General features: G+C 43.2%; 2 protein-coding genes and 2 long non-coding RNA genes across 7 annotated transcripts; 2 read left to right on the plus strand and 2 right to left on the minus strand.

The window, feature by feature from the left end:
* Positions 1–500: 500 nt before the first annotated feature.
* TCF21 (transcription factor 21) lies at positions 501–3,358 on the plus strand. The gene is made up of 2 exons (XM_066315422.1): positions 501–1,237; positions 2,811–3,358. Exons 1-2 carry the CDS (start codon positions 788–790, stop codon positions 2,898–2,900), a joined length of 540 nt encoding a protein of 179 aa, XP_066171519.1. The 5' UTR covers positions 501–787; the 3' UTR covers positions 2,901–3,358.
* Positions 3,359–4,624: 1,266 nt separating this feature from the next.
* LOC136359101 (uncharacterized) lies at positions 4,625–13,736 on the minus strand. The gene is made up of 4 exons (XR_010743223.1): positions 13,201–13,736; positions 11,983–12,092; positions 9,022–9,121; positions 4,625–4,690 (listed from the first exon to the last, which is right to left on the minus strand). It is a non-coding gene; the product is annotated as an uncharacterized lncRNA (long non-coding RNA).
* LOC136359102 (uncharacterized) lies at positions 9,537–10,633 on the minus strand. Its single transcript, XR_010743224.1, has 2 exons — positions 10,238–10,633; positions 9,537–9,912 (listed from the first exon to the last, which is right to left on the minus strand). It is a non-coding gene; the product is annotated as an uncharacterized lncRNA (long non-coding RNA).
* Positions 13,737–13,782: 46 nt separating the features above from the next.
* Positions 13,783–26,918, plus strand: TBPL1 (TATA-box binding protein like 1). Of its 4 annotated transcripts, none has more exons than XM_066315426.1 (7): positions 13,783–13,954; positions 19,650–19,836; positions 20,458–20,540; positions 21,436–21,499; positions 23,203–23,306; positions 23,406–23,500; positions 25,314–26,918. In XM_066315426.1, exons 2-7 carry the CDS (start codon positions 19,702–19,704, stop codon positions 25,382–25,384), a joined length of 552 nt encoding a protein of 183 aa, XP_066171523.1. In that variant the 5' UTR covers positions 13,783–13,954; positions 19,650–19,701; the 3' UTR covers positions 25,385–26,918. The 4 variants fall into 4 exon arrangements, with proteins under 4 accessions (XP_066171523.1, XP_066171520.1, XP_066171521.1 ...); XM_066315423.1 differs by having other exon boundaries at positions 26,398–26,918; XM_066315424.1 differs by lacking the exon at positions 13,783–13,954 and adding an exon at positions 13,965–14,090 and having other exon boundaries at positions 26,398–26,918.
* The last annotated feature ends 1,007 nt before the right edge of the window (positions 26,919–27,925 follow it).

The raw sequence follows: 27,925 nt of genomic DNA on the forward strand, positions 1-27,925 counted from the left end.
CTCCCTTCCTGGAATATGCTATTAGCTGGACAGGATGCGTTCGCAAATATAATCATCCACAAATCTCCCCCAGATTAGGTTACAGGACAGCATTTCGACGGCACGCATTACAAAGCTCCCTGGAAGGCTTGGCTGGTGGATCTGCTGCTCTCTCTGCTCATGACCCATTTTGGCTTTCATCAAGAATCATGACACTAGCTGCCTGGGTCATCTAGGAGGCAGAGAGGGGGAGAGCAACCCTGGGCTGTAAAGGGAAGTGGGGAAGGAGAAGGAGGAGAAGGAGGAGGAGGAATGGGGAGGATAGAAGGAGCAGGGGGAGAGAGAGTAAGTGAGTTGTTTTAGTCCAGTTGAAGATTTGAATCCCAGTTCCGAGCTCTCAGCAAAGGCTTGCTGGGATACCTCATTCCCTGTCTTGTGCAAAGGTCTGTGATTGGGGATGTGGTGTGCTCAGTGGGCAGGGCCCCTCCCCTGGGCTGGATCCGCCTCTCTTATCCCCCAGATAAATTACTAGTGTCCTCACTAAATTCCTCGGCTTTCTCTCTCCCTCTCTCTCTCCCTCTCTCACACAATCTCACTCCCTCCCTCAAACACAGGCAAAGCGGGGTTGGGGGGCGGGAGGGCGGGGATCCTCTCTGGACTGGTATTGTGCCTTAGTCCTGGGCGGGGAGGAAAGGGGAGGAAAATCCTGGCGCCCCTTCTCTCCTGCGCCGCCTTGAAATAGATTTGAGGAGCTACCCCTCTTCCCCCCTCCCCCCTTTCCTGCTGGTCGTTTGGCATCTTCCAGACCATGTCCACTGGGTCCCTCAGTGATGTGGAAGATCTGCAGGAGGTGGAGATGCTGGAGTGCGATGGCCTGAAAATGGATACTAACAAAGAGTTTGGGGCGTCCACCGAGAGCAACGAGGAGGGATCCAATGGCGAGAATGGCTCCCCTCAGAAGGGGAGAGGGGCCTCGGGCAAGAGGAAAAAAGCTCCCCCCAAGAAGAGCCCTTTAAATGGAGTGAGCCAGGAGGGAAAGCAGGTACAGAGAAATGCTGCCAACGCCAGGGAAAGGGCGAGGATGAGGGTCCTTAGCAAAGCTTTCTCCAGGCTTAAGACCACCCTACCCTGGGTGCCCCCAGACACCAAACTTTCCAAACTGGACACCTTGAGATTGGCCTCCAGCTACATTGCTCACCTGAGGCAGATCCTGGCCAATGACAAGTACGAGAACGGCTACATCCACCCAGTCAACTTGGTAAGTCAGAGTCCGCCGGGGACAGGCGCTCCGTGCGGGTGCATGGGGAGAGGCGGGCGAGGAGCTGGCACGGGGCATGTGCGGGGACAAAACTTTCCTGTGCTTCTCACAGACAGCCTGGGGCCAGTGGGGTGCAAAGCAGTACTGTACAAGGGACAGGCTCCCAGCTACCCTGCTGCCCTGTGCCCTGAGTGCCAAGCCTCCTAGGCCCCTTCTGCTGCTCCTTCCAGGAGACAGGCAGCCTCACTGGCCACAAATAAGCAGGCGCAGGCTTTACGCTGTACTGCCCCAGAAATGACTGAGAAACCACACAGAGGGTTGTTGGCAGCTTTCTACCTGCAAGTGGGCAGGTATAGGAATTCGGGTAGAAAAGGGTGTGTTTGAGAAAGGACCCAGGATTTATTCTTATCCTGTGTCTCTACCCTAATGTTTCTTGACACAAAACTGTTCCCAAGCCCGAGCTTTTTAAAGACAGGACTCTTTGGGTTCTGTGCTCAACCTCTCAGGTTTGCTGTGTCCAGGACATTTCTCCTATCCCTGTAAACTGGCACAGGAGAAATAAATACCAGTGCAGACTCCCCAGAGGAGGTGTCTCCACAATGCCTCTCCCTGGGCTGTGTGATGTCTCTTCTGCTGCTCCCACTACATTTTCCTGAGCAGCCCTGGATCTCCTGACCATACCCGGCCGCCAGAAATATCCAGTTTCCAGCTCTAAAAATATGTACAAATGATGTAAACTTGGGGTAAGCAAGATCTGCCTGGGCTCTTTTTAGACGTGCAGCCTTTACACTGCCCACACGTGCAGACCCTGACTCATAAATGGATCACAGAAGGGAGCTGGGGACGTTTCACTGAGGTCAGGCTCTGCCTTTTGAGCTCTGGACTCTGGGGGGGAAGTACGTTACCCGCTGTGTCAGCTGCTAAGGGCCTGAGAGATAATTTTTGATTAAAAACAAAACCCTCAGCGCAACAACATAGGGAAAAAAAAAAAAAGTAAAACAAAACCAGCACCTAATATAGCTATAACCTCCCTCCTCTTCCGCACAGAGGCACACCAAAACATTCTCCCCGAGCCGCGGGAGGCCAGGGAGAGCGGCCGGGGGCTGCCGGGGCTCCGAGCAGCTCCTGCGCCCGGGGTAGCGCGGCGTGAGGCGGCTCCCGCGGGTCGGAGTCCCCACGCCGGTCACGACCCAACGCGGGGGGAGGCGCGGCGACGGCCCGCGGCGATTGTGCCGGGGGTATGCGAATGTTCCGGAGCCGGGCGGCTCCTTTCTCCCTCCCTTCTGCCGCGTATCAGACGGGCTTCTCCCCCCCGAGGACGCCCGGTGGGGACGGGCTGAGAGGCGAAACGGCATCAGCCGCCGGCCAAAGGCAAAAGGGTCCTTGCCGAAGCCAGCGGCAATTGCTCCGGCCTAAGCCCCGCTGAGCGCTGCCCTAAGTGGAGTCAGGTGGAGAATGCCGAGCTCGGTCCCCCCGGACGCTCCCGAGCCGTACCCGCTGGCGATATGAGCGTTGCAATGTGCATTTCTCCATATGTAACCCCCTTCCCACTCGTGTCTTTTCCTGGCTACAGACTTGGCCTTTTATGGTAGCCGGCAAACCCGAGAGTGACCTGAAAGAAGTGGTGAACACAAACCGCTTGTGCGGCCCGACGGCATCCTGAGCCCCGCGGCCGGGCCAGCAGCGTCCATCCCGGCGCGGCCGTGGAGCGGGCGGCGGGGCGGGCAGGGACCCGCCGCGGCCCCGCCGCTGCCCCAGGCCCCGGCCAGAGCCACGGGGAGAGCCGCTCTCCCGGCGCAGAGGAGAACAAATGTGCCCTAGCAAAGACTCCATCCACCCCGAGAGATCCTGACTCTATTTAACTTTATTAAATGCGTGTACAGTCGAGTGTCCTGCAACCACAGCCTTGCTGGTTCAAGAGCTACTAGAGAAAAGACAGAGATCAAACAAAACCTACCCCGCGTGTATCTTTTGTCTGAGACCTGTGAAATATGTAGATGCCTAGAAAAACTGACTTTGACAGTCATCTCTATGAAGTAATTCACCCTAAAGATATATAGATATATTTTCTTCAAGCAGATTCTGCTCTATTTCTGTGAATAAACCTTCATTTCTACTGAACACGGAGCGGTGTTAAGTGTTCGTTTTGAGACTCTCGGGCTCGGCGGGGGAAGGACTGAGCCTCCGCCGGCTCCGCCGCTCCACGAAGCGGCCGGGATCCCGCTGTGGGTATCCCGCCTCTCCGCCCCGGGACACAGGAGGTCTGCTTCTCCGGAGCTAAAGACCTGGAGCAAACCCCTGGGGCAGGGGGAGACTGGGTCCGCAGCTCGCCGCGGGAGCCCGGCCCGGCTCCGCAGCCCGGCGCCCGGGCGCTGCGGGAGCCGCCCCCGCCGCTCCGGCCGCTCCGCTCCGCGGGAACGGGAGCAGTGTGATCTATTGATGAAATACAGTCGGTCCTCAGCGCCGGGAATTTTTAACTTAAACATCTCCTCTCTATCGATCAGCGCGCCCGTGGGAGATGAGGCTGAGATAAACAGGAGTGCGGGGCGCTCCCCCTGCACCGGCAGCGGCCGCCGGCAGCTGATGCGCCAGATCCCACCGCGCTGTTTAATGTTTCAGGGTTATGACCGCACTGTTTACAAGATGTCTTCGGTTATTTATACTGTTATTATTAGCAGAGGGGCTTTAAATTTCCGCCTCACTTGCTCTTTCAATACCATCCCTCGGTTCCGTTTGATACCTGGGTACTTTCTTGCCGAAAGCAGGAGAGGGGCAGCAGGGGCTGCAGGGCCGTCCCCCGGACCTAGCCCTCCGTCCCCGCTAGTTGCGGGGGCCGGCGGCAGGGCCCGGGGCGCAGCCACAAGCAGCGCGGGGGCCACAGACCCTCCCGGGAGCTCCCTCCCCCGGGTATCCCTCGCAGGCCGGTATTGAGCTGTCCCGGGCATCCGTGCAGCCTGGATTGTTAATTCTCATCCCCCACTTTCCCCCGAGATAACTGGACGAGGTGGCGCGTCCTCCAGGCGACCCAAATTCACCAGTCGGGTTCATGCGTGGGCTAGGTTAGGTTTAATTAAAGCAGCTCGCTGTGAACAGAGGACTGTGCAAACATCTCAGCCCTCATTATGAAAAGGGCCAGGACCTGCTGTATCATCCTAATGGCTGTGAAGGGGAGAGCTGTTTAATTTCACTTTTGCGCAGCTTTATCTCCATGCTGCACAATTAAGAGCAGACCTCTGTGCCTGGCCTAACCACGTGCAACTTCACTGTTGTGGACGGGACTGCGCCAGGTGAGATGCGCCCTTATACACAGGAGCTCGACTGACTTTGCGGCCACAGACCCAGGACAGCCGCTGAAGAGACGAGCGACGAGCGGCTCTGGTAAACACAGCTGGACAGGCGGATTTGCTGATTTCTTTGCCCTAGGCACTGGGAAATTCAGTGGGAATTGCTGCTCTGTTAAAGGGAGACAGAATAGGCCTTAAGCTGAGCGCAGGTGACTGATACAGCAAACACACATTTTAACCTCTAAATTTACTCAGCGAATTAAAACTAACCATTGGAAATAACCACTCAAAATCTTAACTTAAATCCATACTAACTAATGCCCGGTGAAGACTCACAGCAAGGTGCTGATTTCCTTCTAGAAAGCAGAAATTGATAGCATCTGAGATATGCATAAAATTGAGTTAAATTCTGAATATTCTAACACACACTTCTTTGCCACTCTGTCTTGCAATGCATGCTAACTGCACTCAGCATCTCCCCACCTAATTAACCATATGCAGCATTCATTCGCCACCTGAAATACAACATTCAAGAAAGGGAAGGGAGCAATACAGTGGTACCCCGTGAAATGTGAGGAACGCAGCTATAACCATGTGCCAAAAGCTGCAGGAACAGTAAGTGTGGAAGATGCTTACTTGTGTGAACACCGGCAATAGACACCGTTGCTTCTCGTACTGCTGTTCACTTTATAGCAGTCTACATTGCAATTCTCTTGGGGACTAAATTATTCCTCAAGCATCCCGCACCTTCAGCAACAAAGAAACAAAAAGCAACAAGAAATAAACAAAAGCAACCAGCAGTACAAAGAAAGGTAAATAATGACTTTACTCTGACTGTAAAACAATTAGTGGTTTTATCTCAATTTTGAAGACAATGAACGTATTTTCCAGACGCATTTATGTGGCTGGGAACTCCTGGTCCGGTGACCTCTTGTGTTAAGGGCATAGACCTGACAGTAATGGCACCGTGCTGGCAGCTGGCTTCAACAGCCCACGTTTCTTAGAATAATTAAGAGTTCTAGTATGCACTTCAGGAGAACAATGAATGAAATTATTCTACCCTGCTGCTGAGTGCAATTTTACAGCAAAATATTTGCAAACAGAAAATGTATGTTTAGTCTGACTGAAGCAATTTATACTTTTTAAAGGAACTCGCAAATGTGCTAAGGAAAAGAGGGAACAGGTTTAAATATTGATGTCAATGACTTTAAAGAAAATATTTTGTTTGCTTTCTTGCTTTTCTGTACCAAGTGATGTGTTTTAATATCTACCAAAATATACCCCTTTTTCATGTGGAAAAAAAGTTGACTTGGTTTATCTTTCTGTATCTACATGGATGTAGATGCAGCTGTGTGAGTGTCTGTATACATTCCCTCCTAGTAATGTTTGAACTCATTGCCTGATTTCAGCTAGATTTGACAGAGGTCTCAAAGATAACTAAATCACTATAATTTTTAATATTTGTGTGTGCGTGTGTGAAAACAGACAGCTGAGTAAAGTAAAAGTCTATAAATTTTGCAATTGAAAGGGGTTTCAACATGAACTCCTTCAGCCTTTATTGGATTCGAGAGCATATAGAGCAGTGTCAGCTGTAGAAGAAGCTCTAAAAGCTGCTTCACTCACAGGATACAAGTTCATAGAAAACTTGCTTATGGACCTACATGTTTTAAGATAAGAACTCTTATAGAGTAGTTTGGTTCCATTTTATTTTAATACCTGTATTTTTGTTTGTTTCTTTGTAGAGGAATCAGTTTCAACCCAGCTACTTCATGACCATTTTGCAATTCAGCTAGAGACTAGTAAATCTTTTATTTGCAGCACTGACTCAGTGCTCAAGCTCCCAGGTTTGGTGCTGACATTGTCCTCCTTCGAAGAAGCTTTCACAGTCTCTATGATCTTACAGAAAATACCTTTTAGGCTTATCTTATCCTCTCACTGGGATGGAAATCAGCCAGCCTGAAGCATCGGCATAGCAAGAAACCCACTTTGCAGACACCTGTAAAGTGCTGTGCTGCTCTGGGCACTGACCGGGGCAGCAAGGCCACAGTGCTGGTCGTGCCCTCAAACTTCAAGGTGCATAAGAGAACATGTACAAGACAGCTTATTCTTTAAGTGCCTCCGAGGTAAAAATTCCCAGCTCACCTCAGAAAATAAAAGACATAGAAAATCTGTGTGGTTTCTTCTGTAGGGAAGCTGGTTTGAATCCTGGACATAATGATAAGATCACAAGCACATATATTTGCTTGACATATTTATATTTGTAACCCCTCAGTTGTGTCTGCCTGGAAAAAACTTGCTTCCTTTTAACAAACCACATATATTTTTCAAAAGGCAATTTTTGCTAAAACCCTGTTGTCATTTGCTCTCATTATAATTTATATTTAAAAAATTAGCTAATTGCAGGTAATAAACTTTCTAAAAGAAAAAAAAAACTTACACATATCTGGTGTACAAGTGGAGAGTATAATCTGATAAAATTGCTGGGTATTTTAATTTTTGTCTGGATATCTGAAGGCAGATTAGCACTCACAGTCTCCCAAAAGGGATAGGATTACAGAAGAAATTTTAATTACACTGATATAAATCTGAATGAAATTGAAATTTGTAGCAGCAAACCAAGCATCTGTAATTACCATGTATATATACACCTGGAAAATCCTCCATACAGAATTTCTTTCAACAGTCAGATTCAAATTATTTGTGTTCATTGTTCAGGCCCATGTAGGGCTGATTGTTCCTGTATTAAGGCTGTGCTATCAAATGCAGGCCCAGAGGGTAAATACCATCTTGTGCTCACTATTCAGCCACAGATTGTTTCATGCTTTTCAGCTCAGCATAGTTCATGGATGGGAAGTGGCACAACCATGTAATGATGGCACTTTTTTGTCACTGGTGCTGCAAAGCTACTGATGTGTTACGGCTTGGGAAATTTCTGCAATTCTGAGATGCTATAGGTCTGACCTAAAAGTTATGCTCCAGGAAGGATGGGGAAAAGCCATGCCACCTTTGAGAGGAGTGTTGCCAGCAGACTGCAAAACCAACAAAGTTCTACAAGTAATTGGTTTATCTTCAGACACTGGTGCCTCTAAGTATAAAACTGACTTTGAGTAGGCCCAGGCATGCAAGTCATCCCATTTCCCAAATGCAGCACGGACATACACTAGGGTCACAACAGTCCAGGGATGACGCATTTTCTTGCCTTAGGGTTTTGCCCTTAAACTGAAACTTGTAAACAGATGAAACTCGTTTTCAAGCCAGTGCGCATGCGTGCACTCAGTTACACCATCCTCAAAACCTCCTTGCAAGGAAAAAAAAAGACCATAACAAAAGCAAGAAAATTAAAACCAGTGCAAATCCTTCCTTCACTTTAAATTTTAGGAGGTCCTTCTCCTTGAGCAAAGAAAAAACCCCAATCCTTATTTAGACCTCAGGCTGTTGTGTAAACTATTAGACCACATCCAACTGTAAATATGGATTATCTACAGTCTTGAGTTTTCTCTTGGTTGTTTACAAGTTTAAAAAACAGGGCTCAGAAACACTAGGGAAAGAAAGCAAGGGTATAGCTACACAGCCAGGAAACATGAAGAAAGGGAGAAAAAGGCATAGAAAAATTCCTCTTCCTCTCATTACTACAGCTCAGTCCTTGCGGCACGATGGGTTCAGGAAGGGAGGAACTATCAGCAGCTCCATCACAGATGGGTGGAGCCAGACCACCGGGGAGATGGAAACCAGGAGGTTGAGAGCTGCAGCTGCCTTTTCCTGGGAGGAACATCTGTGAAAGCCTGCACGGCAGCAGCAGGGGAGGAGGAGTGGGCACAGGCAAAGAGCGTTCCCAGGGATGTGCTCACACAGATAACTGTCCCTGGATGGTTTCCCAGGCTGCTACAGCAGCACTTCCCCCACTGTCAGGGAGGAGGCAAAGACCATCATGTGGGACAAGCAGTTGAAGTGTCAGCACAGCCTCTCGCTGCAGCATCCTGTTTCCTGTGATGCTTTTTGATGGCCGACGTGGTGAGAATGGGAACAGTTCTTCCATGCTGATAACGTTTCTTTCTTACATGGGGCTTTTTAGACTCTTGGCATTTCAGAGTAAATACAAAAAGTACACAGAAGACAGGAGTCATCTTGCAGCATTTGGCTGTCCCCTCATGACCAAATGTTTTTCTACAGGAGGCCACTATCCTTATACAGATGGCAAGAAAAAGAGATGACAAATGACTGGCTGAAGGTTCACACATAAGTTCGGAACAGGTTTAGGGCACCAGCTTTTCTGGTGCACAAACCCGTGGGCTGTTCTCCTAGGCACACTGAAACCACCAAGGATGTTTGCTCTTTGAACTCAGTACAAAGATAGGTGTGGGGTGTGATCGTCTCAGGCTGGATATCTACATCTACGCTTACTAGAATAGATAAACCAGGCTATGGATCATGCTCTGCCTCCAACAGTCAGTGCTGTTGCTGGGGACACATCCACACAGACCTGAGTTTTATTCTACTCACCCAAGGTTGAGAACAGTCCCTGGCATATGCTGCTCCAAAATCATGCTTGGGTACTTTCTGGGAAAAAGTCAAACAGGCCAAAGGCATAGCAAGGATCCTGCTAAAACCCAAGTGCAAAGAAAGATAAGCCTTAGCCTTGTTTTATTTATCAGTGTCACTGCAGCCTCAGAAGCTACAGCAACTGAGATACTTGATGCTTTTGCCTCACCTCAGTCTTATGCTCTTCTCACTTGTTTTCTACATCAAACTGCTTTCTCCTTTTATGGGCCAAAAATTCTTAGTGGGGACTCTCTTTCCTATTTGTATCTCATTACTAACATATATGAAGACTAAAGGTCACTAGGAGCAAGAGGCCAAATTCAAGAACAAACTTAACATGAGTTTAAACAATATTATACCCTGAATTATGACAATGAAAACTTCTGTTCATTTGTTACCTAACTCTGCAGCCCCTTTTCTACCTAAGTTGCGAGTTGCCTGGCACCAGTATTTGACATATTCCCTCATAGTATCTCTTTCTCATCATTGCCAATTAGCATCAAGTTAACCTTATCCCAAAATCTGGAATTGAGATTATTCCTCTACTTAAATCCATGGGAAGAATTCAGACAGCCAGTAGATGCTGTCTGTGCATGCTTAACATCGTTCTGCTGGGGTAGGACGCAAACTGGATGGGGGATCCGAGGCCAGCATCCCCAGTTTGGCAACAGATAAACACAGCACTGCAGGGGAGCTGCTGAGGAACCAATGTTACAATCTTCCCACATATTTTTCTTCCTCCTTTCCCTCACACTCAGTCTTCTGATTCTACTTTCACCATGCTTCTCTCTTACTGCCAACAGAAGTCTGCATGCATAATCCGTAAATACCATTCAGTCATAGAGGCTGAAACTACATATATATATTAAATTATTGTAAAGTTTACTAAAGAGAAGTCTCATTCTGATAGTTTGACTTTTATGTTGAGGTACTTCACTGCCATTTTCTTAATATGCTTAATTTATTTTATATTAAATAGTATACCTAGAAATATATATTATGTAATGTACAGATATACACACTATGTAATATATACATCATATAAAAATGTGACATAAATATTTACATACTATATAGTAACTATATTTATCTTTTCTATGAAAAGCATATAAAATAATACATTTTATAAAATTAAACAATGTTTGAATATTGTGGAGCTAATGTAAGTGCCACTTACAGCAGGGAGGTAACTGTTCAGCAGCAGTGGCATGAGTTATCATACTGTACATCATCAGAGAGGTGTGAGAAGGCACAGCTGAGTTTACTGTTTCACCTGATAAACTAAGCCCTGGAGCAAAGGATTCCCTCCCTGACTGACTTCTTGCTCATTCTGTGATGGCTGCCAGCCTGGGAGATGTCTCATAATTAACCTGCAGTATCATGTTTGCAGCTGATAACCATTTCACGCTTTTCCATGGAACATCCACAACACTGGTTACTCCTGGGTACTTCCTCTTCAAACGCAAATACTTTAATGCAGTCTTCCACTCAGACACCACAGTATTAACAGCACAGCTGCATAAAACTCTCCAGCCAGCATTCACTGTGGGCTGCCTCAGGGGGCCATCCAGCTTTCTTCTCTCCCCCCTACACTTTCCCATACTCTACCTTGCCCAGGATCTTATCTGACTGAAAGTTAATCCTGTAAAAATAGAAAAATCCAGACAACCAAGCATTTGCTTTAGTCTAATGAGTGATTTCCTTTTACAGAAACCTGCAGCTACATCTCAATAACAACATAACGAAATTGCATCTTCATTCAGTCTCACTGCTGTAATTACTGAACAAAAACCATGTGCAGTGTCCTAAAGTTCAGCTACCTTGTTTTTACTGCACTCTTACTGATAGTCCCAAGCAGGCCACGATTCCATGCTGCAGGATGTCGAAGCACAGGAAACACTCTCTCCTCATCTCCATCTCCTCTTTACTTCCCAAACAAGCGACTGCAAAATAAAGGCATAGGTGAATCAAATCACGTAGTAAGAAAATGAGAGTGTCAGATATGCCCTCTGGGCCTTCTCTGTCTGATGTCATACAGCATCTGGTAAGTTAGAACCTCAGGGAGATCCAGATCTCTGGCATCTCAGTCATACTAGTGGAGGAAGCCATGGAGCCAAGTTATAGTTGCATGGAGGAATGGAGACCAGGAAGAGCAGAAGGCAGGGAGAGGACAACCAGTTTTGTAAACTATATAGGTATAGAATAAAATTGCAGTACAACTGATAAACTTACAAGTCAAATTAGGTAGGTGCCAAATCACCTTATTTGCATTCCATGTTAATGTGATCATAGCTACTTGCTTACATTTGCACATTTTTCCAAATATATACCTAAAGATGCAATCTTCAGAACATGTCTTAGTCTAAACAGGAAAAGCTCAGGCTGACAAAGCAGTCAAAACTTTGAAACGCTAAGGGTTCATCTCTTCATCAGCAAAAATAATTTTCTTAACATCCAGGAATGACTGCACTATTCTGAGGAGTATGTGCTAGAAAAGGTTATACCCTGAAAAGAGGAAGCATGTGGAGACAGTGGTAGTGTGTGCTTGCAGACATTTTGTTTTGAATTTCTGTAGACCTTCAAGGTTATGCTGAAAAAAAAAAAAAAAAAAAAAAAAAAAGCTTAGTCAAAATTCAAGCAAAATCAGGATTTATAAAGATTTTCTTCATAACTTGCCGATGTGATGAGCTATTCAGGAAAGAATAAATCAGCATCTGTTGTGATACAGCTATCCAGAACCTGAAAGAACTGTCAGAGTGAAGACATCACAGCACTCTACCCCCCTTTAGCTGTGTAATTGTAATGACTCAGAGCCCGAAGCCCATAAAGAACAAAACCAACCTTAAGGAAGTCTGTAAAAATGCTGGAGACACCGTGCAGAGTTACCGAACTATGGTAAATTCAGAATCCTGGTATCAAAACCTTGTCTGGCTTGCCTGTGTACACCCGAAGGCGGTGGTGGATCGGCGTGGATCCGTGCCTGTAGGAAGCCACAGGGTGGCAGCGCTGCCCCACGCCGGTGTGCAGCCAGCCTGCGAACAGGAGAGCGAAACCATGGACTTAGTCCCAGCTGATTTGAAGTGAGAACTTGGAATGCTTATTTTTGACAAGCGAACCTAGTCATGCATTTCAAGGATTAAACTGAATCTAGCAGAAGAAAATACGCCAACTCGGAAGAATTCAAAATTTAAATTTGATACTGCTCCTTCTATCCTAATTAAAGCTATTTTGCTACCACGTCACATTAGCAAAGTACATAATTACAGAACCTCAGTTTCAGAAAATTGTCAATTCAGTGAATACTCTGCAGTACACCCATATAAATATACATTTATATTTTTTATACAAAGACAAATATTCTTTATAAATCTGAAGTCAACTTGACATCTGTTTGTCAGTCTGGGTGGTGAGTCCTCAATGGGTCAAATTGCAGGCACATTCCTGGGCTCCCATGCGAAGCACAAGAGCTTTTCCAAGAGAAAGTGTAAGTGTAGCCGAAAGGTAGCTCACCACATGCTCTACTCCCTACACACAGCACAGGTGGGACAGTGCCAGATTTAGAGGAACGTCCAGGACAGAGAGAACCAGTGCCATCCAGGCACAGTGTCCACACGTTCCACTCTGTCTGCCCTCTAAGAGTGCATCATGTGCTCACTTTGCGAGGATGAAGCAATCTGCGCATTGAAAGAGTCCAAAGCAGCAGTCTTATTTTAATCGTTTTAACATTAGAATCACACACACACAAAAAAACCCAAAATCAAAAACCTCACACCAAAAAACCAAACAAAAAATCAACCACCAAAAAAACCAAAACAAAAACAAAAAACCAAAAAACCAAAAAACCAACAAACAACAAACAAAAAACAACAACAACAACAACAAAAAAACCAACAACAAAAAAACCACAAAAACCTGAGAGCCTTGCAGAACTCAAGGGACTTGGGCATATTTAAGACTTCCCAGTCACCTGTTCATATCTTTTTTTCACTTGGGGTGAGCAGCAGTCTGCTCATACACCAAGCTCACACAGGTTACTGCTGGACGATCCCTTCAACACCAAATGAAGCCACTTCAAATTAAACAAAAACAAAACAAAAAGCCCTTAAAATTAAAAGAATTTTAAATACAAGAGGTGCTGACCAGAGTCCTGCCGCAGTGCAACACGCACGTACGGAGCAGAATGCGGGCAGCGTGCTGTAGCGGCGCGCACTAATGCCTGCAGCAAAGCCAAAGGTGTTCCCGGGCAGCGCCCCACAGACAAGCCGGGGGCACGCCGCGGGCGCTCACAGCGCCTGAGCTGAAACACAGCTCTCCGGCGGACGTGGTCCAGCCGAAGCCTGTTAGCAGCTTTACAAGCTTTAGGACACGATACAATGGCAGAAACTGATGCACAGGAAATTCCTGCTGAACATGAGGAAGAATTTCTGTACTGTGAGGGTGACCACGCACTGGAACAGATTGTCCAGAGAGGTTGTGGAGTCTCCCTCGCTGGAGATACTCAAGAACCGTCTGGACACAATCCTGTGCCCTGTGCTCTGGGACGACCCTACTTGAGCAGGGAGGTCGGCCCAGATGCCCCACTGCGCTCCCTTCGGAAGCGCCCGTCTCCGTGACTCCGTGCGGACGGGCGCACGGCGGGCTCGTCCCGGGGCGCACCGCGGCTCGGGGGCGGCGGACGACAGCGGAAGCGCGGCCCCCTCCCTCCCCTCCTCCCTCCCGCCGCCGTGACTTCCGGCGGCCGCTCTAGCCGCGCCGCGTCTATGCCCGCGGCGCTGGGGGATGTTTATTGTCGCGGGGAGTCGGCCCAGCACCCGGAACGCCGCCGGGCGACCGGCACCCACCGACCGGCACCGCGCTGCGCCCTGCCCTGCCCCGACCGCCGCCCGCCCGCACGGTAACGGCCGCCGCCCGCCGACGGGCCGCGCTCCTCCTCCTCCCCCTCGCCGCCGTCTCGGGTCCGCGGGCCCGGCCCCGCAGGAGCCGCGCCGTTGAGCCCCCGCGTCCCGCCCCTCTCCGCCTGCCCGGCCGAGGTGAGAGAGGGGCCGCAGGGGCCTCCCCCGCCTCGCCGCGGCCCGGCCGGCGCCTCCCGCCGCGGTGCCGATCGCGCCCGGGGCGAGAGGCTGTGCGTGGCCGGGGCAGGGAGGGGGAGGAAGGGGCAGGGCGTCCTGCGGGGGAACGGCCCGTTCCGCGCCCGGCCCCGAGGGCTTTGTGGCGGCGCCGTGCCCTGCGGCGGCCCGTGCCCGCACAAGCCGGCGCTGCCGAGCGGCGGAGCTCGGCGTGGCCAGGCCGCCTTGCTGCCTGCGCTTTGTTCGTGCCGTGCTGGCCGCAGAAGTTTCGGGCTGGGCTTGAGGGGGGAGAAGAAGTAGTTGTTGACCAGAGCGTTGTGACGCTGGTGCATATAGTTAGAGCTTTGAGTGAGATTCCCAGCAGCGGGAATAGGAGGGGTACTCGCACTTCCTCAGCTAGGACGTGGAAATGGTAAAAAATGTTTCACTGAGGCGGGGTGAAAGGCTTACCCGTTGCCTTAAAATATTTTGTTACAGCTAAACACTTTTACTTTTCTTACGACGTTCCATCATTTTGGAATGGCCACCAAACTTGTTGGTTCATACTTTTGTCATGCTTACGATTATTTTCCCTGTATTAAAAAGACCAAAAGGATTTCTCTTAATGCTTGGCATTCAAATAGTATTCCTGCATGGTCTGAGGGAAAGATGGCACAAGTGTATCTTGCTTTGAATGTGAATGCACGTTTTGATGAGAGAAGGATTTGAGGAAAATGGCGTGTTATGAATTATTTAAAGTATGCTTTCTTGTCTTGCCCTATACACTGTTTGGTTTTATTCTTGCAAATGGATTTGTGCTGCATGACCCCGTGGAGACGCAGTAGACTTATCCAAGAGCAGGATTGAAGGCCTGCTTGTTTATGATATAGCTGATATTATCACTCTGTGCATGGATCTTCTTACTGAACAAATCCCTGCTTTGATACTGGTGTTGCACATATTTGAAAATCTTCTCCCCCGAAATAGAAGTAGTCATGACTCTGCAAATCCTGAAAGGTGAGAATAGTAGCTTCGAGGTGGCCTTTAGCTTTAGACACAGTTTAACTTGCCATTGCAACAGAAACTTTCAATGCGTGCCCCACTAGCTCAGTGGCTGGAACTAAGAAGGTTGTTTGGAGCAGGGGATGTTCTTCACAGACAGTAGTAGCTATGTTGCTCTTGGTTTCAGGCAGTCATCCACCAGCCACTGTGACCATACCGTGTTTAAGGATTCAAGCAAATTTCAGAGATCTGTCACCTCCAGGGTTTCATATGGACCTGCTTCCTGAGGGGCTGAACACAAATCTTTAAAACTACATCTTCAGTGGAAGGATGTAATCATCTCTCCCCATTCCTGACAGACTTTATTTATTCTCCATTCTCATATGGAAGCATCCTGTAGAGGTTTATGTTAACTTCTTCAAAGATGCCTTTCAGGCATTAGTTTGACAAATGTCTGCTGACACAGTAGTGACCAATATCCCTTCAGCTGGCCTGTTGGAATTGTTTGTGGAGTTGGTCAATTTGTGAACTGCTTTGGAGAAAGTTAAAAATAACCAGTAAAAGTTGCTTATACTTAGACTGCTGGTGAAAAAGGTGTTTATTAAACTGTCCTGACATTAACGTAACCATTGTTAGATATCCCCCATCTACCTTCATAGCTCCGAGTTTATTGGATCAAAGGTAGTCAAGAGCTTAAAATAATACTTTGTTTATATACCACATCCCAAGTGCCTTTCCTTTTTCTTTGATGATGGTGCTGTGGTTGGTTTGGAACTTTCTGAAGATAGACTGCTGGCTTTTTTAAGATTGTAAGATTTCCGTGCAGGGTGTTTTGTCTTCACGTGTGTTTATAGTGTATCTAAAATAGTATGTCTATGATTCTAACAGTGGATGTAGAGGTAATGCTTTAAGAACGCGAGTATTCACTCCTCCCTCCAAAGTATTTCTTATTCTGTGGAGTTTCTCTAGTTTCAGTGCAGGATACATTAGTGTCAAATATCCTTGCATTAGCTTTTGTTGTTGTTTTTATTTTTGTGTTAGTTATCATGCTTAACCTATCTACTTGGTTTTTTTCCTTCCCTTTTTTTTTGATATATTTTTCTTTTCTCTTAGGGTTATATGCCAGATGTATCCCTGAAGTCTATATTGAAAAGAAAGAACAGTCTTCTAAAATTTCCCTGATAAAACAAAATAATGCAAACTTCTGCAGAGATGTATTTAAACTTGTTTCTTCTGTCAGGATAGATTGTGTTATGCTGGTGCAAAACAACTTGAAATCAAAGTTAGCTAGTTTTTTGTGTTGGAGAAAGTCAAATGAAGTGCATCATTTAAAAGAAACGCTGAACATGTGGACAAATTATTTTCAAATTTAACCTATTATTAAATTAGCATTAGCTGGCAAAACATAATTTTAGAAATGAGATTTAGATTGCCGAAATTTTACAGTTCAGATCAGAAAGCCTTTAAAGGGCAAAATTAATCAACAAAACTTTAGCTGAGCTCAATAAAATCAACTAAAGCATTTGCAAATCCAGAACTGGAAAGAACCAGATGTTTGGTTTCTACTCAGCCTCTCTGTTCTGCAAGTGTAACTCCATAAGTATGGAATATAAATAGGCTTATATGCAAGGAGCACCATTTTGCAGAAAAGATATGGAAATGCAAAAATTCAGGTTTTGGGAAATACCAGTCAGTGCTATGGTACTGTGTGTGAATAACAGAGAATACAAGAGACAGCTGGGAAAGAGGAGGATCAGAATGTTCCAGCTGGTCATGCTTGCTGGAGATATGTGTAAATAAGAGCAACATCTTTCATTCTTGGACATTGCTAGACCTTTTTTGTAAACATGTTCTTCAGATTTATTTTTTTTATGTAGTCCATGTATTTTTATTTTTTAAGGGAGTTGTAGTTGCTTTTGTTCTTATGGTTCCTCTGAATTTGAAGTTATCTGAGGCTTCCGAAAGAAAGGTAACAGGACATCCTCTCTGTAGATTATTTTTCCTTTGTTGTAAGTAAGGTGTGAGGCACTAAAATGAATGCTTAAATCAAAGATTGTGATATGTTAAGGCTTTCTTACTGCTTGATCACAAGTGTCCAAGCCTAGAAGCGTTTTGGTTTACCCAATCTTTACAAACCATGCCTTGAAAGAGTTTTAACATTGTATTTGTATGCTTGATAGGAATGGGTGTGTTCAAAATCATTGACATAATATATACAATTTCAAATTAAAAAGCCCCTCCCTTAGTGTCTGTTGTCATGAGCTTTCAGAACATGGCTAATTAAAATGGGGGCACACCACTGTAACCTGTGTAATTTTTCTTCTCTTAATATCTATGCAAGTAGATTATACTTCTAACCAAGATACATTGTAATTGCTGAAAACATCCTTACTGACAGTTCCACACCAGCCTTTTTTGCCTTAATAATAGATCCTTTCCTTTTAAATTGTAATTTTCCTTTCTTTTCAACCACTTTTTCCTTTGTTCTGGATGAGCACATGACTTTTCTCCCTGTATCTTTTTAAGATAAGCCACATATTATGGGAACATCATCATACAATCCTATGGTTTGCCAAGATGTTAGCAACCTCTCAGTGGTGTTATGCACGATGCTGATGTTCTTTCAGAATGTAGAGGCTCAGTGTGCCAGCAGGTGCTCGCTCAGAATTGGGAGATGCTGCTGATTGGAGGTATCTTGTTGACAATTTTTCTTGGGCTCCATTAAATGAACTCAGCAAGAGCCAGGAGTCTGGGCCAGGGTGGAAAACAAATGCCTCTCTGAAGATGCCATGGGTTCCAGCTCTGTGCTGGCCCTGCCTGCATGGCATTCAGAATCTGCACATGTGCTATCTTTGGATCTGGTGCCATAAATTACTTGCCCAATCTGTAGTAGTCCATCAAAACCAGATGGGATAAGTAATTTCTAACTTTGAGAATTCATGTAATTTTTGGTTCAATAAAAAAGATTAAAAAAGGGATCTGGGAGTACTAATTAGTTACTGTTTGTTCTCTTCTTTGCCTGCATTCCCTCCACCCCCACATGTAACCTTTGGTTTTTCTGTTTTCCTCTTGCTGTTTCTTCATCTCTTTTCTGTATTATCATCCATCTTGCTTTTTGTTATACTGGACAAGCCAACAATTACAGAATAATTCTTTCAGCCGGGAACAAGCTGCAGAGTGTAAGCAGTAACCACCACAGCAGCCGTCCCAGTATGTTGTGCACATCTGCTGTGTCATTTGTTACTTCTGTGTTGTCAGTGAGTGCTAGTCAAAGATGCACCTTGAGTTCTCGAGTACAGACTGTGGCATGGTGTTTAGGAAGGCATAGTCAGATGAAAATACTGATAATAAGAATGCTGTATCTTGAAGATTTCCAATATAGAACATAAGGCAAAAACATTTAAAGTTATATAAATACACCGCAGAGTGTTAGGTAAGTTACTGTTCTTGATGCAGTGTCCTGTTTCTTCCATGGCAGTGACCATGTGGAGCATTTCACATATGTGACAGTTTTTATTTGATTTTGTTCTTTGCTTTCCTTTTTGTTTATTTCAGATGAAATACTGCTAAAATGTTTATATAAGTCCTTTTCACTGTATACCAATGATCTTGCTCTTGTCCCCTCTCATTTCTTCACCTGAGATCTGTTTGACATACCTGCTGTCTTGGTTTTGTATGGTTACAGAAGAGATTTGTGGTATTCTTGGGCTGGGATGAGTGGTAGCCCAGCTGCTGGTGTTCGGATTGTCTTTCCCAGCTGAGGTGTGCGTGAGCAGGGTCACCTTTGATGTGCATGGGCAGCCTGGATGCTTCCTGGCTGCCTTAGGTTTGCAGTGCGTGTGCTGGGCAGCCATCCTGTGCCTCCACAATTACTCGTGCTTTTCCTCAGAAACATTCCATCTCACCCTGCCCATGCAATGCCTTCCTGTGGGCAGTGCAGAGGGTCAGCCCAGGCTGCTGCTGCCACCAGGACACTTGGTATAGTCTGCTTTAAGCTGTATACTGGGAGAGATGGACCAAGAGTGCTGGATGAAGATGGGAAAACTGTGGTAGCAGGCTGTTTGTGTAGCTAGTGTTAGTTCAAAGTTATTCATAGGCTCATCCATTCCAACACAAATGTCAAACTATTCAGAATTATCAACTTCAGCAGTCAGAGAAGTGTATTTTCCTGAGGTGTCTAATGACATCCTCAAATGAGCTGAGGAAAGATTATCTACTGGAGCTATGGAAGAAGTTTCAGTAATCTTTACAGTGTCTTAACATACTTAGTAAGAATTGTAACATGTTTAACGTGCCATTTAAAATACTCTTATGTATATATATGTGTATATGCACTTCATTTCTGTTAAGTCTGGCAACATGGCTTTGGACAAGTTAACTCCTATTTTCTACCGCAAAGGATGCAGACCTTCCCCTCCCCTCACACTGTTAAATGAGTCAGAGTGCAGTGACTTCTTGTCTCTTTTAAGGGGGAATGTATACAATGGCATTAATAAGCAATTTTTTTTTTGTATGTTTGATTTTATCATTTTTGCTTCTCAGGATGTGATCTTCGTGGTGAGCTGGTGGGAGAATTGAGTTGTAGATCACCCCAATGGATGCGGACAGTGATGTTGCACTGGACATTTTAATCACAAATGTAGTGTGTGTTTTTAGAACAAGATGCCATTTAAACTTGAGGAAGATTGCATTAGAGGGAGCAAATGTGATATACAAGCGTGATGTTGGGGTAAGAGATTCAGCATATCTCAACTATCTGGTTTTAGAAATGTTCCTTAAGCTAAACATTCTTCTGCCTAATACCTGTGTGTGGTGGATGGAGAAAATCAGAATTTTCTTTATTTCTCTTGCTGTTGGTATTTAGTCACTAATACGCTACTTGTATGGTAATGGGAGTGAAGAAATGCTGTCTCAGGAGACAGCACTTGGTGAGGTGAATATTGCGTACAATGTGATGAGGCCTCTTACACCTCAGGGTCTATTTTGCCTCCCAAAATTTGATGGCTGCGTCAAGAAAATATATCTTGACAAGGAGTCAGCAATGTCAAATTACTGTAATAAGAAAAAAGTCAGCATGGTGCTTGTTGTTTTCAGCTTTTTATTCAGTGAAAAATACCTTCATTTAATCTTTTTTGTGTACACTGAATCATTGGCTATTTCATGCTTATTTTGCTCTTCTCAGAAGCTAGAGTGTTTTAATTACTGAAAGAGATGAAGGAGCAGTTCAAGCCTGTCAAAACTAAAGGGAATTTTAGTGTAACTTCAGTTGATTTGGGAAACAGGTAATATTTTTTTCCAGTGTGAAATTGAATTATTGCTAATTTCCAATTTTTCTACTTTTCTGTTTTAGAAGGTTTTAATGAAGCTTAGGAAACCTAGGATTACGGCCACAATTTGGTCCTCAGGAAAAGTTATTTGCACAGGAGCCACAAGGTGAGTTCGTGAAGATTCTTTCTCTAGCTCTAAATCCTTGTGTATTTTAAAATACAACACTGTAAATAAAGAAGAGGTGGTACTTGCTGCTTGGTTGACACTGGATCACATGTAGATCCTTGTCAAGCAAGCTGTGTATTTGGGAGGAAGTTTTCTGTGTGAAGTGTTTGGCTCAGACAGTGTTGAAATCTTAAACAACATCAGTTTAGCCTTCTTGGGAGAGCTGCAGGGAAAACCACCTTATTAAGAAAATCCTAAAGAGATTTGAGAAGCCTTTAAGCATTCTGTGTGTTTAGCTAGAAGTTGAGACTTGGGAAGGGATGACCTTTCCTGAGGATATATCTTATTTTTCCACAAAACCCAACCTGAATTTAATCAAGTTTTACGGTCTTGAGGGACTGGAAAGAAGCAAAAGCAGACTCTCATTTCAGATACATCTGACAGTCACTAAATTCTTAAGAGCTGAATTCCTTTAAGATATGTCTGCATTTCAAAGTAAGGATAAGGTAAGGTAAAATAGTAAAATTGCATACTTTCTGTCTATAATCTCTGTTCCAAAATTAAAGAGGATTGTTCAAGATGTTGACTCCAGAATACCTGTGATCTTACTTATCTTTTAAGGGTACTTAAAATCATGTATGATTAAAACATGTCTCTCGCTTCAGCTGGAGCCAAGTGCCAAGACACCCTTCAAACAGGGCATGAGGGACTCCATTGGAATATCTATCTAGTTAAAATGTAATACTTACAGTAGGATGAAGGCTGTCCATGAGATCATGGTTTGATGTGCTACATTATGTAATGGTTCATTTGGTAGTCTGAGTAGCTATTGTGGTGTGTATGTGCACAACTATATACTCTGTTAATGCTAGACCCTTTTCTTTCTCCTTTGTAGTGAAGAAGAAGCTAAATTTGGTGCCAGACGACTAGCTCGCAGTCTACAAAAACTGGGTTTTCAGGTAATTCTAATGAAAAAGAACTTGCATGACTCGAGCAATGCTGGTAGTTCGTTTTTTAGAAAGAAACAAAGAAGAGGGAGCATAATGATTTAGCAGTTAATGTGTTTTCACTCAGATGGCTCTTTTGTTTCGGAATACATTTTCCAGATGCTGGTTAGAGAAGCTGTTTTGTTTTGTGGATTTGTGTTTTGTTTGGCAGCTCAGAGCAGTGCTTCTTCACTGGATAATGAACAACAAAATTTGTTTAATATATGAACCACCCACAGATGTGTCTTGGATAAAATTTGCAATATCGCAAAAGATTTATTTGGAAAATCCTGAAACTTTACTGTAATTCGAACATAATTTTCCCTCATTTCTGATAGAATAGCAGATACATTTCCATCTTAATAAGGGCAAATTTGAGCCTCTTAAATTAAAGAGGAAGGAAAAAAATGCTTCTGCACTGTCATGTTGCACAGCTGGAAATAAGCCAAATAAAATGCTTAGGACAGGAAACACCCTCTTTTATCTGGGTTTGGGTTAACATTACCAGTCAGGAACACCACTTGCATTTCATAGTGGGGGTTGAAAAACAGCAACATAAACCACTTAAAATCACACAATTTCATGCTCTAAAACTTCCTGATAATCTGTTGTTTACACACAGATTCAGTTTAGGGACAGATGATTAAATAGACACAGTAGCTGTCATTTTCAGGGAGAGACTACTTTTGATTATAGTATATAAATGCAGTGGTGGCAGCTTATGCTGGTAATGCTGCATCAGACCCCAGCAAAAGTGTGACACTCCTGCTGTCACAAATATATGCTTTGGACCCAGCCCTTTGAAGTTGGAATGTAATGTTAAGTCAGTGAGGTGTACCGTACTTCCAGAGTGGACACACCAAGTTTTGTCATAAAGCAAGTTACATTTTGAAGATTGAGTTGCTTTTTTCTGAGTATCTATCCATCTATCTATCTTTCTAAAAAGTATAGATTGAAGAACTGCTATTTAAAATTTAGGCAATCTCAGAAAATGAGCAAAAGTTTTCCCCAGTGACACTGCCAATGCTGACTTCTCCACAGAGATTCCCTTGTATAGCAGTTGTCTTTTGGCTATTTTGTTGTAATCTAAAGTGTCTGTGGTAAAGAATAACTGAAAGTTATTCAAATAGTTTGAGTTGAGTTTCAGAAAGTTACAGGGTAGAAAACCAGTTTGCTCTACTGACCACTGGACATTTAAAGCAAAACAGTTTGTCCGTTTTTCTTATTCATAGCTTTAATACAAATGATGTATGACATCAAGGCATTAAAGAAGTTTGCAACAATATTTAAACTTTTTCTCTGCTTACTTGGATAGTCTGTGAGCTGTTAGATTTAGTTTCTTTTCAGTGGGGAGGTGTTTAGTACAGCAGTTTGAGTTGTTTCTATATCTCATCCTTAAACTGTACTATAACCATGCTGCTGTAGTGACCATGATAGAATTGTGAGGTATCTAGTTCAGCAGTTACTCCACCACAAAGGATAATGTAAATTATCTGAGTCCATTAAGTACTCTTTAGATGCCTGTTAGAAAGGCATCAGTCTCAAGGTTCTAATTTTGACTTACTAAAATATTCTAAGTAGTATCCTTGTCCTTCTTTTTTTTTTTTTTTTTGCAACCCATGCATCTGACTTGCTGTAAATTTCTAATGTCTTCTTTTTCCTTCTCTTTTGAAAAGGTAATTTTCACAGATTTTAAAGTTGTGAATGTTTTAGCAGTGTGCAACATGCCCTTTGAGATCAGATTGCCAGAATTTACGAAGAATAACAGACCTCATGCGAGGTACGTAGGATTTTAAAGAATTTTAGTCCTGGTCTACTTCTTAAGCTTTTATTTTTCTGTTCTAGATCTCTCTTTTTTACTTTTCATTTTGTTTTCTAGTTATGAACCAGAACTTCATCCTGCCGTGTGTTACAGAATAAAATCTCTCAGAGCTACCTTACAGATTTTTTCCACAGGCAGTATCACAGTTACAGGTATTTTAATGTCAAAAAATAAATATTTAACTTGTTGGGAATATTTAACTTTAGAGCCAGTAGGTTTGGGAAAGCTAGATGTTTAAAATAGTCAAAAGATCATGTTGGAAAGATTTAGTTTCCCCATGCTAGCACATAGCTTGTTTTTGACTGAAAGTGCCAGAAAAGTTGTAGAGCAAGTGTTACTATTGGTAGGTTCAAAAAATAAGTTACACTGAATGTACACAGTCTGTTTTTTATGAAACCAAAAGTAAGCTAGCACTTAAGAATGCAGGTAGTTACTGTTTATTTAAATATTTGAATTTTCTTCCTTTTTTCTTCCTTTTATAGAGATGTTAACTACACATTTAGCATTAACATCCTTTTCATAAATACATGTTTCCAAACTGCAGATTTATGGAAACTCATAGCATAGTGTAGCATTTTGTCATAAATGAAGCTGACTAATATTTACATTTCTTCAGACTTGTGCTCTCTTCTGTTAAAGCTCAGCTAAGAGAACCATCACTGAATCACAGGCTTCAGTGGTTTTTCCCATGTAATCAGAGACTTGATTGTCCTGGGTCTTGGAGAGGCCATCCCACTTTTTTCCTCTCTCTTCATCATTTTCATTTTTCATTCTCTGTTCTGTTTACTTGTGAGATGTCCACCACTGGTGTCCAGGTACAAGAAATCAGGTTTTTCAGAAAATACATGTTAAAATGCTACAAAACCAAAAAAGTCATTGTGTATGACTTCAGCAGGAATTACGTCTTGGAGTTGTTAGAGCTCAGCTACTGGTTCAGAAGCTGGCTAAGGAGTTTTTCATTTTCACGTCTTAATTCCTTAATAAATGTCTATGTTTATGCAGAACATTTCCCACAAGATACTGGAAGCAGTGTTTTCTAAAGAAGACACACATCTGTCAGATTCAGTAATCTAAAAATGAAGGGCTAAAAAGTATTTCAATATTGCAGTATATGTTCAGAACAGTGCAACTGGTCTAGCCAAAACTAGAAACTAAATTTAAAATAAATAAAAGGCCTTAGTATAACTGCAGTATTAAAAAGCTCTCAGCATGCCTTGTCAGCCTCCTAATGAGATTCAGTTTCTCTGTAAGATTCTAATTACTTCATTGCTTACAAAATCACTTTCATATTTTCAGAATTTTCCTTTCAAATATGAAGATAAATATGATAAACATAGAAGTTCTGCATCCTTCTAGTTTAGTTGTTGCAGTGAGTTTGAAAAATTACCTTGCACCTGTGTTGATTTTGTAGGCTTCTGCTTTGCCTCTCTTCTAGAGGAAAAAAATGTCCTTAGTGTTACACTTCTAATTCTAAAAATGTTTTAAATTACTTTTGAGAGCCTTAGTGCACTCCTTCTCAAGTGCGTTGAGATGACGTTTCTTTTGAAGATTTATTTTTCTGTAGTACTAGTACTTGTAATACCTCTGACTCGGAGAATTTTATTTGAGATACATAATTAGAAATGTTACAAAAAACCCAGGAAGGTGGGTTCTTTTTATGGGACCAGTATAAAAAGTTTTTGTTACTTTCATAAAAGATGATAAAAACCACTAGCATGTAATAGCAATGTAATGTTTCTTTGACTCTAAACTGAGAAATGATGGGGTTGTTTAGGGGGCTTGTGTTGTTTTGGTTTGGTTTGTTTTTTTTTTTTTTTTCTCTTATATGCTGTAGAATGATGATGCAGTTTTTACATCTCTTCAGTCTTAGAGAGAGTAACATTTTTTTTTTCTGGAACTATTTGCCTACTCATACTCTCACTTTTTGAAAGCTTCTCCTTCCCTGAGAACTTTCTTTTCTAATAGCAGGCAAATTTAAGGGGGGTGCAGTACCTACCCAGAAGACAGGTATCTTTCACCAGGCTTGTTTTAGCTGAGTGCTTCACTCGACCAGTTTGAAAATATAGGAAGAGTTGTCCATTTGCTTTCTGACTGAGTATGTAAAACAATAGTTACTTAAGTAACTTATCATTTTGGGGAGTCATTTTGAACAATTCTCTATACTTGGAAGAAACTTTTGAAGTGTAAGGTGGGGTTACAAAAACCCTGAGTTCGTACTTATCGAAGCATGTGAGAAACTGCTGTTCTCCCTCAGCTGCATCACTGAGCTTCTATCCAGAATTAATATCTTCCAGCATGTTACTACTCACTTATTTGCAATCTTAATTTTTCATTGAGTGAATTGGTCTAGTACCATCAGAAAGCATTGCTAGGTGACTTTTCCTTTTCTTTGCCTGGATACTCATAGATCATATTAGATAACCTTCATATGCTTCATCCTGAGATGATAAAACCATTCCCTGACTTCCTGGTTTTGTCCTGAAATCAATGATGAAGCTATTTTCAAAACGTGGGATAGAAAGTAGTAGTCTATAATTTTCAAATCTAAAATAACCTTGCTTGAAATGTACTTCAGTTAAACCCAGCATTATTTAACAGTAGCTTTTGTTGGTAGGTTTTTAAAGCAAGAGCTGAAAGTGGCTAGGCTTGAAGAAATACAAATTCCTAGAAGACTGATATAAGTAAAAGAACTTATTTTACCTCTGCCACTCTGCCTCTTCTCTGGGTTGTTTAAGCCAGTAAAACGAAAATCAGCCAAGTTGTTATGAAATTAAATGACAGTACTGTTTAATTGTAATCTATCCATTGACAAATATAGAACATCTTGCAGATTTACTCGCAAGAAAAGACTTTCACATGAAAAGTGATCAGAGAAAAACTTTGTTAAGTTAGGAGAAATGGGGGAGAACTTACTGTCTGTGGTATGACGTTATGACTGATAATAATATTAAGGTTTTTTTAAAGGTACTGTTGTTTTAATTTCTGATTCCCTGAGTTTTCTCTTCCTACTGCCTTTTTTATTTTTTTTTTTTTTTTAACTGTGTCTCAGGGCCAAACGTAAAGGCTGTTGCCAGTGCTGTGGAACAGATTTATCCATTCGTGTTTGAAAGCAGGAAATAAATTTTGTAATTCACCACTTGATGGTTAGGTTCCCTAACCGAGCACCTTCAAAGACTGCTGCACATTGGACTAAAAGCAAAAAGGAAAACTGGACCAACCATAGCAGAGGAATACAGACTCTTACTTGCTCATGGCCACAGTATAGACTCCAGTTCTTTTGGATTTTACTCTTAACAGTGCTGTATTGTAAAAACGGAAGTTTACAAGATATGAAATTGCTGCTTTTAAAAAGACATTCTATTTATTTTTGCAGTAATTTCTGTGTATTCATAAGCAAAGCTGTCACGATGTGCACTACTTTTAAGACCTTTTTTTTTTTTTAGCTTGAGCTTGTGTTTTATTTGTGAATAGTCTTTTACATTTTTGTATGCTGAATATTGGGCACCAAAGAAGCTGTAAAAGTTATCTTTTTCACCTGATGAATGTGCACAAATAAAAGTTTGGAAAATATTTCTCTTCATACCTGTTCTGTTATATTCCTTCCCTTTTTATATTACAATTAAATTGTATAGTTGCAAATTAATTTGAAACAATGTAAGAATAGTCTTTTCCTGATACCTTCTGTTTCTGTTTGTAGTATGTGTAAAACTTTGTGCGTGGGTTAGATTGAAATCTATAGTAGTTACGTGTGTTTATCTGAGGTTGAAATTTGGTTTGTTCCCAGTTCTCTTAACTACATGCCAGACTTCAAGTACTTTCTTGTTGTTACATGAAGAGAAGACATTTCTAAATATAAATGTCTACAGTAAGTGTTTTCCTGTAGATGAATCGTAGAATATGCGGAGTTGGAAGGGACCCAGAAGGATCACCAAGTCCAACTCCTGGCCCTGCACAGGACACCCCAAGAATCACACCCTGTGACTGAGAGCATTGTCCAAATGCTACTTGAACTCTGTCAGGCTTTGTGCTGTCACCACTTCCCTGGGGAGCCTGTTCCAGTGCCCACCACCCTCTGAGTGAAAAACTTCTTCCTGATTCCTATACTGAACCTCCTCAGACTCAGCTTCACGCTGTTTCCTCAAGTCCTCTCACTGGTCACGAGAGTGAAGAGATCGGTACCAGCCCTTCCCCTCGTGAGGATGTGGAAGACCACAATGAGGTCTCCCCTCAGTCTTCTCCAAGCTGAACAAACAAGTGACCTCAGCCCCTCCTCATAAGGCTTCCCCTCCAGACCCTTCATCATCCTTGTGGCCCTCCCTTGGACGCTTTCTGATAGCTCAATTACATTATCAATTTATGAAGCTACTGTAGAAAAAACAACTGCCTTGTCCACCTACTCAATGCAAAATGAAAAAAAAATAAAATGTGAACTTCAGTAAAATGGTTGTGCTTCAACTGGACAAGATGTTGTGGTCACTCTAATCCAGCCTCAGCCTATGCTGAATGATTAACACAGACTTTTTCTACACTCTTCTTACTGTATACTGTTTTGATGACAGGAGCTGCCAACAAGCAAT

This window comes from Sylvia atricapilla, chromosome 3 (genome assembly GCF_009819655.1).
Source record: "Sylvia atricapilla isolate bSylAtr1 chromosome 3, bSylAtr1.pri, whole genome shotgun sequence".
Classification (NCBI taxonomy): Eukaryota; Metazoa; Chordata; class Aves; order Passeriformes; family Sylviidae; genus Sylvia; species Sylvia atricapilla.

What these genes read in the sequence shown, in the direction of transcription:
- TCF21 (XM_066315422.1), top strand. Translation starts at nt 788, where the DNA reads ATGTCCACTGGGTCCCTCAGTGATGTGGAAGATCTGCAGGAGGTGGAG. An exon ending in ACATCCACCCAGTCAACTTG is followed by an intron (nt 1,238 to 2,810) that starts GTAAGTCAGAGT and finishes TCCTGGCTACAG; the next exon opens with ACTTGGCCTTTTATGGTAGC.
- TBPL1 (XM_066315426.1), top strand. Translation starts at nt 19,702, where the DNA reads ATGGATGCGGACAGTGATGTTGCACTGGACATTTTAATCACAAATGTA. An exon ending in ATTTGCACAGGAGCCACAAG is followed by an intron (nt 20,541 to 21,435) that starts GTGAGTTCGTGA and finishes TCTCCTTTGTAG; the next exon opens with TGAAGAAGAAGCTAAATTTG. An exon ending in AATAACAGACCTCATGCGAG is followed by an intron (nt 23,307 to 23,405) that starts GTACGTAGGATT and finishes TTTGTTTTCTAG; the next exon opens with TTATGAACCAGAACTTCATC.